This window comes from Eimeria tenella, genomic scaffold (genome assembly GCF_000499545.2).
Source record: "Eimeria tenella Houghton genomic scaffold, Eth_scaff298, whole genome shotgun sequence".
In the NCBI taxonomy this organism is placed as follows: domain Eukaryota; phylum Apicomplexa; class Conoidasida; order Eucoccidiorida; family Eimeriidae; genus Eimeria; species Eimeria tenella.
The window spans coordinates 1-7,959 of NW_013542856.1; the positions used below are offsets into that span (position 1 = coordinate 1).

At 47.9% G+C, this 7,959-nt stretch overlaps 1 protein-coding gene across 1 annotated transcript in view; it reads right to left on the reverse strand.

Moving 5' to 3' along the window:
- Positions 1 to 5,022: 5,022 nt before the first annotated feature.
- Positions 5,023 to 7,959, reverse strand: part of ETH_00026280 (uncharacterized protein) — a gene marked incomplete at both ends in the record, with an annotated part of 4,284 nt that continues 1,347 nt past the window's right edge. Inside the window, 6 exons of the mRNA XM_013375687.1 lie at positions 5,023 to 5,105; positions 5,333 to 6,275; positions 6,516 to 6,741; positions 6,837 to 7,063; positions 7,329 to 7,420; positions 7,544 to 7,898. Coding sequence (XP_013231141.1) covers positions 5,023 to 5,105; positions 5,333 to 6,275; positions 6,516 to 6,741; positions 6,837 to 7,063; positions 7,329 to 7,420; positions 7,544 to 7,898 — 1,926 coding nt within the window. The remainder of the gene's footprint in view (positions 5,106 to 5,332; positions 6,276 to 6,515; positions 6,742 to 6,836; positions 7,064 to 7,328; positions 7,421 to 7,543; positions 7,899 to 7,959) is intronic.

A 7,959-nucleotide genomic window follows, 5' to 3' on the forward strand; every position in this document is an offset into this window, starting at 1 on the left:
GCTGCACGAAGCAGACGCGGACGGAGACGGAAAAATAAACTTCGAAGAGTTTTGCGGACTTATGCGGAAAGTGCCTTCGCTGGCGCTGGTCACCGAGCACACTGTCTCCATGATGCGCAAGACCTGCAGCAGAACCAACGTCTCCGACATGGCCTGCATCAACTAGGCCTGCTGCTGCTGCTGCTGCTGCTGCGGCTGCGGCTGCGGCGGGGGGGCGGGGGGGTGGGTGCGGTTTTGGGGCTGCAGCTGCAGCTGCTGGGCGGGCAGCTGCAGCTTTTGTTGGGGCAGCGGCAGCTGTTGCTGCTGCAGCGGAAGCTACAGCTGCAGGTGGGGAAGCAGCAGCAGCAGCTGCTGCGGCTGCAGCTTTGGGTGCTGCCGCTGCAGCTTTTGGTGTTGTTAGTTATTGTTGTTGCAGCTGCAGTGGGTGGTTTTGCTGCTGCTGCTGCAGCGCGTGGTTTTGCTGCTGCAGCTGCTGCTGCTGCTGGGGGAGAAACTGTGCACAGAAGCAGCAGCAGGGAGGGCGCGGGGGCGCAGCAGCAAGTGGAGGCGCGGAGCTTTTGTGGGCCCGTGGCGTGCCCTGAATCAACTACATGGGGCAGCAGCAGCAGCAGCAGCTACTGCTGCTGCTGCAGCAGCTGGTGCTGGTCTGCAGCAACTGCTGCTGCTGCAGCTGAGGAGGCAGCGAGGCCCAGGGACTTCGGGCCCGGCCGGCTGCTGCTTCCAAATGAGCTGCAGCAGCTTGAAGTGCTTCTAAAATGAATGTTCTTGTGAAATAATATTAATAAAAAACCCAAAATAAAAGAAATGTATAAATGTGTCGCTGCGGACTCCGCCGCAGCAGTGCAACCGAGCTGCGCATACACCCGAACGCGAGCACCCGCAGCCGCCGACAGTCTCGGCGGCTTTCGAATATTTGAGTTGCAGGAGAAAATAAGTGGAAATAGAAGAAAATAATGAATCAAAATGGACTAAATTGAGTTAAAATGAACTAAAATGAATTAAAGTGAATTAAAATGAATCAAAATGAATCCAAACAGTCCTCTTCGCAGCCAGTGCGCAGCCAACTGCTATTTAGGCCGCCGCATTGCAGCCAATTTGCTCTTGTGTTCATTTCGGCAATTCGGCGAGATTTTTTCTGTTTTTATTTTCTACAGCAGCAAAACAAACACTGCCCCCTTCAGGGGCCTAGTTCTTTCTTCTTCTGCTGCTGCTGCTGCTGCTGCTGCCGCAGTGCTGCTGCTGCTCCTGCTGAAGTGCTGCTGCTGCTGAAGTGCTGCTGCTGCGGTGCGGCTGCTGCTGATGCAGTGCTGCTGCTGCTGGTGTTCCTATTACTGCTGCTGCTTTTGCTGCTGCTGTTGCTGATGCTCTGTCTGCAGCACTAGCGGGTTGCACCTTAGCAGCAGCTTATATACCCCCTTTTAGGGTTTAGGGTCTAGGGAAGGGTTTGGCGCGGAAGCAAGCTCTGCAGAATTCGCATTTTGCATTCAGCTTGGTCGGCTAGATGTTATTTTACATTTTATTGAGCAGATAACTTAAATATATAAATAAAGAGATAATAGTTAAGTACATTTATTTATTTATTTATTTATTCTGAGTCCAGATGCTTTTAATGGAGCTCCGCTAGCTGTGGCCTTTTTGGGCTAATTGAAAAGTGGCGAAAGTATTTTTGAAAGGAAAGAAGTGGAGGCATTTGGGTGTCTGCGGAGCACTGGGGTGTACGTACACCGGAGTGTCTGCAGTGCTGGGGTGTACGTACACCGGAGTGTCTGCAGGGCTGGGGTGTACGTACACCCGAGCGCTGCGGTTCGCAAAGACTTTGTTTTATTGGCTGAAGGAGTTCTGGACAGAATGCATGTCGTATTTGTAGTGAGTCTTTTGGGCCTCGAGTTTGTCGATTTTTGCAATGGCTTCCTGCAGAGACACCGCGTTTGGGGTGTACGTACACCTCAGCTCCACACCAACGCACCTCCAACTGCTCTTCAGGACTTTCCACTTTCATTTCTAAAGGCTCATTTGCCTTTGCAGTTTCCGCCCCGTTCAGCGCAGCTTGTTCTTCCTGAATTGCATGCAAGTCAAAGGAAGCACTTCATCGCAAACTTCATTATTTCTTCAATTTATTAATTTAATTAATCCAATTAATTCAATCAATTCAATTAGTTCAATTAATTCAGTTATTCAATTATTCAATTATTCAATTTAAATGAAAACATTGGAGAAAAATCGAAAACGAATTGGCAACGAATTGGAAAATTGGGAAGGCAATTCAAATGAAGTATTCAGCAGAAGATGAATTAATCAACAGTGGGGAATTAATTAATTTGAAATGAATTAATTAATTTGAAATGAATTAATTAATTTAAAATGAATTAATTAATTTAGAATGAATTAATTAATTTAAAATGAATTAATTAATTTAAATGGAATTCATTTTAAAATAATTAATTTGTTTTAAATCAATTAATTTGTTTTAAATTTATTAATTCATTTTAAGCCAATGAATTCGTTTAAAAGGAATTAATTAATTGAAAATGAATTAATTAATTTGAAATGGATTAATTCATCTTCGATCAGTTAATTCATTTTCAATTAATTAATTCATTTAAATGAAGTAATTGGTTAAAAATGAATTGATTTACAAGGGCTTAATTAATTTAAAATGAATTAACTAATTTAAAATGAAGTAAATAAAGGTAAATTAATTTTTTATAAATAAATTTCACAATTTAAAAAATTCAAATTTTCGTTGAAGTCCTTCACTCACCATCACTTGAGTCATCGCCTCCTCCACGTCTGAAAGATATTCAAATTAATTCAAAATGTTTCAAATTCAAATTAATTTAAATCAATTCAATTCAAATTAATTTTAATTCGAATTAATTTATATTAATTTGAATCAATTCAAGTTAATTCAAATTAATTCAAATCAATTCAAATCAATTCAAATCAATTCAAATCAATTCAAATTAATTCAAAATTAATTCGAATTATTTCAAATTGATCTGAATTAATTTGAATTAATTTGAATTAATTAAAAGAAAGCAATTAAATGAGAAAACGCAAACCTGCGACGGAGTCCGGCTTCACGACCATCACGGGAATGGGCACTGAAGTAATTTAAAAAGAATTAAATAAAAACAAAAATAAAAATAAATTTAATTTAATTTAAATACTCATTTCCGGCTCCTGCATTCCCTGCAAAATCCCTGAAAGTCCAGCAGCCGCTGCATGCGCAGCAGCAGCTACTGGATTTGCTGCTGCAGCAAATCAAATCAAATCAAACCAAAAGCCCTTTTTCGACTAAGTCCAAAAGTCTTACCTGGGGGCCCCTGGGGCCCCTGGGGCCCCTGGGGCCCCTGGGGCCCCGGGGCCCCCGGGGGCCCCGGGGGCCCCGGGAACTGAATTTCGACGGAGGCCCCGGGTCCCGCGTTTTGGCGAGCTGTTTGCATGCAAAAGGGGGGAAGGAATTCCATTAAATGCAACAAATGCTGCTGCATGCAAAAGGAAAAGTCTCACTTTGCTGAAAGGCTTGTTTTCCTGCAGAAACTTCATTCAAAATCCCCGAAAGCTCCTGCTGCAGGGCCCCCAGTTTGCTTTGCTGGTCCGCCACCATGGCCTTGAGCTGGTCGATTGAGGGGTCAATTTGCGCGCTGAAAGGGAAAACTCCGTCGAATTAATAAACAAAAAAGTAATTAAAAAGTAATTGAAAACGAAAAGCAAAAGGAAATTAGTTTTCGCCGCAAGATTTACCTGCTTCGCGTCTCAGAGTGCATCAACAAACGAGTGGCGCTGGTGCGTGCAGAAACGCAAATTTCAAGAATTGCAAAAAAGTGAAAAAGTGCTTTCATCTTGCACTTTGCAAATTCCCCAATTCAAAGCTTTCCCCAATTCAGATTTCTTCGAACTCCATGAGCCCTAAGCCACAGAAAAACTCAGAAATCTGCAGTTCTGAATTGAGGTGAAATTCAAGTTTCTGCAGTTGCTGCGTCTCTCTGCGCGCTGGAAGCTGCAAAAGGAGAAGAAAAGAGAATAAAATAGGTTTAAATACTTCACGCGTTCTTTTTAGTTTATAAATACTACAAAACTTGCAAGAAAAATTGTTCTTTCGACGGCGCCTGCAGATTTAGCTTTCTTCAGGAGCTGCGTATACACCTGAAAACGAAAGCTGCAATCCACAGGCGATCTTCATGCATTCCAAAACTTGAATTTTCTTTTTTCTATCAGCATCTTTTTTAAAATCTTCGCGGAATATTATTTTTCAATTCGTCCTTCAGTTCACTGCAACAGTGCAGCAAAACAGGGAAAACTGGCAGTGAGTTTGGGCCCCAAGCTCGGGTGGTTTTGCCTCGAGTTTGCCTCCTTCTGTGATCGGCAAATTCTCTTCTCGTTTAATTCACTTTAATTCAAAAAAGAATTGTGATTTGATCCTCTTGCTTGACATCTCAGGAAAAAGACAGAACAAAGAGAATACTCAAGGCTAAATTGCATTTTTTTGCATTTCCCTAAATTCGGCGGAGTTCGAAGACGGGCTAAAGCGCGATTCTCTTATAATCGGCTTCAGGACTATTTCTCTCCCTTTTGCTGTCTTTCTTCCTTTATTTGAATACATATTTGTTTTTTTTCGTTTCTTCTTCATTTGTCTCTGGCCAGCTGCGCTTCTGCTGCTGCTGCTGCTGCTGCTGCCAATGAGCAGCATTTCAAGCCGCAGCAGCAAAAAAGAAATTCAACAAAAGGCGGAAAGCAAAGAGTTGGAGTGAGTTGGAGTGTACGTACACCTGAGGCATAGCGACGCGGGTGTCGCTGTGCTTTGAGCAGTTAAAAAGGCATTTATAAAAGAAATGAAATTCAAAATAAAATAAAACAAAAGAAATAAAACACATCCTTCCTTTGTCCGTCTATTTGGCCTTCGTCAGGATCTTCAAAGCCTGGCAGCAAAGCAGCGGCAGCAGCAAACCCTAAACCCTAAACATCTAAACCCTAAACCCTAGAACGACTAGCTGTAAACCCTAGACCCACAGCCTCGCCCTAAACCCTCACAAATGTTGCTGCCTCTCGAGAAAAAGGAGAAGTTTCGTCGATGCCCTTGAAAGTCAGAAGAACCGGCACCCCTGCAGCAAAGCCTCGCAGCCACGCAGCCCATGCAGCAGCAGCAGCAGCAGCAGCAGCAGCAGCACGCACCGTTTTTCTTAAGAACAGCCACGCAGCCCATGCAACAGCAGCAGCAACAACAACAGCAGCCGCACGCACTGTTTTCCTTAATAACAGCCACGTAGCCACATACAGCAGCAGCAGCAACAGCAGCAGCAGCAACAACAGCAGCAACAGCAGCACGCACCGTTTTCCTTAAGAACAGCTTCTTTTGTGGCAGGAGAGGCAGCAGCAAGATTTGCTAAGGCTCGCAGCAGCGGCGCTGTATGTACACTCCAGCGCAGTAGCAGCCAAACCTCCTCGTCTCCAGGCTGGGGCTCGGGGGCCCCCTCAGGCAGTTGCTGCTGCTGCTGCTGCTGCTGCTCTTCTTGCTGTTCCTGCTGCCTCTTCTTCGCCGCCATCACTGCAAGCACTTGCTGCTGCTGGTAGAGACGCAGCAGCTGCAGCAGCGTCAGCCCCAGCAGCTTCTGCTGCTCCTTAAACTCTGCGTCTGACTCTGGGGCCTCCGTCCCCCTTGCTGCTGCTGCTGTTGCTGCTGCTGCTGCTGCTGCGCACTGCTGCACTGCCTCTGCCACGTGGGATGTGAGGAAGCACAAACGCTTCACAGCCTCATTTACTGTCAGCCATTTTGGCAAACCCGGAGACCCGCAAATCCTGCGAGTGCTGCTGGTCCAGCAGCTGTTGCTGTCGTCGCTGCTGCTGCTGCTGCTGCTGCTGCTGCTGGAAGGCGCTACTGCTTCGGAGTCTTTACTTAGGAATTGAGCCAAGGGAGGAGGCATGGGGTCAGGCAGAGAGAAGTGCAGCAAGTCAAAATGCTGCTGCTGCTGTTCGTTCTCTTGTTGCTGCTGTTGTTGTTGCTGCTGCTGCGGCTGTAGTGCTGCAGCTGCTTCTTCTTTGTTGTGCTGCGCGATGGCGCAGATGAACTTTAAAAAGGCAAACTGATCCGTTGTTGCTGATGCAGCAGCTGTTGCCTCTGCTGCTGCTGCTGGAGCTGCTGCTGGTCCTGCTGTTGCTGCTGCTGCTGCAGAGAAATATGTGCGTTGGGCCTGCTGCAGCTGCTGCACTCCCCGCAGAGCGGCTTCGAGCTGCTGCCGCAGGAACTGCAGCATAAGGCTGGAGGTTCCCACCTCCTGCAGCGAGCCAGGGACCCTAAACCCTAAACCCTAAACCCTAAACCCTAAACCCTGAACCCTTGGACCTAAACCCTAGAGCCTAAGGTTCAGCACGAAGTGCAGCGCAGCAGACAGACACGTTAACGCTTCGTGTTTAGCAGCGAGACGCTTAGGGTTTAGACTCGCTGTTACACAAACCCTAAACCCTAAACCCTAAACCCTAAACCCTAAAACCTAAACCCTAAACTCTCAACCTACCTGAAAAGTTCTGCTGGGCTTGTTTGTCCCGTTGTATTCCTCTTTGAGAACTGCTTCTGCAACGCTTAAGAGATACAGGGGAAGATTGCCCTTAGCAGCAGCAGCAAACTTTTGCTGGAGCTGCTGCAGCAGGAAGGCGCAGCAGCTGCTGCTGCGCTGCCCCTTGGCTTCAGAGGGGTTCACCAGCGCAAGCGCAAACAGCTCCAGCACATCCACCGTCATCTCCCTGAACCACAAACCCTAAACCCTAAACTCTAAAACCTAAACCCTAAACCCTAAACCCTAAACCCTAGGCCTGGCTGCAGCAGCTGCTGCACTTACTTCATAGTGTAATTCAGAAGACGGATAAAAGGGGCACAATGCAAACGAGTCAACAATGAGCAGCAAAACAAAGAAACCCATTCCCCTGCTTCCTCTCGGGGGGCCCCCTGGGGGCCCCCCTGGGGGTCCCCCTGGGGGCCCCCATTGGGGGCCCCTGAGTCGGGGGCCCCCAAGGTGTGGGGCTCTGCTGCAGCCTGCATTGCGATGAAGAAGAGAGCTGCTTGCAGCTGCAGCAACAACAGCAGCAAGGATGGCAGCAGGAATAAGGGTCTAGGCCCTTAGGGTTTGGGTCCTAGGGTTTAGGGTTTAGGGTTTAGGTTTACAGTGCGTAGGGGTTTAAACCGCGCTGCTTGTTTTCCAGTCTCGTCAGCCACCGTAACCCTGTGTTGCTGCTGCTGCTGCAGCACTCGCACCTCCTACTCCAGCAGCAGCAGCAGCAGCAGCAGCAACAACAGCAGCAGCAGCAGCAGCAGCAGCAGCAGCAGGCCAGACCTCAAGAAGCTGCTCTTCAAGGAGGCCCTTGGCAGTCTCGTCGCTACAGCCGAAGAGAAGATGAAGAAGCGCAAAAGAAGATTCAACAGATGCTGCAGCAGCGAACACAACAACCCCACCAAACGCTGCACACACAGCTGCTGCATGCAGCAGCAGCAGCAGCAGCAGCAACACGGGAAGCAGCAGCAGCAGCAATCCCCAGCGCAGCGCAGTACCAGAGCACAAGGTCAGCTCCAGAAGCCGCAGCCTCCCCACAGATTGCCAAATTTGCTGCAGCTGTAGAAGCTGCTGCTGCTGCTGCTGCTTCTGCTGCTCACTGGCAGCAGCAGCAGCAGGGGATCGTGCTGCAGCAGCAGCGTTGCCTAGCAGCTCCAGCAGAGCCTTCGGCAGCAGCAGCGCTTCTGCACAGACGAAGGGAAGAGAAAACCACGCGGAAGACCCTTCTGCTGCTGCTGCTGTTGCTGCTGTTGCTCTTGCTGCTGTTGCTGCTGTTGTTGCAGCTGGAGCAGCAGCAGCAGCAGATGATGATTTCGAGAGAAGGCCCCAGGCAATGCTGCACACCTCCACCACCTGCAGACGCAAATTCCAAACCCTAAACCCCAAACCCTAAACCCTAAACCCTAAACCCTAA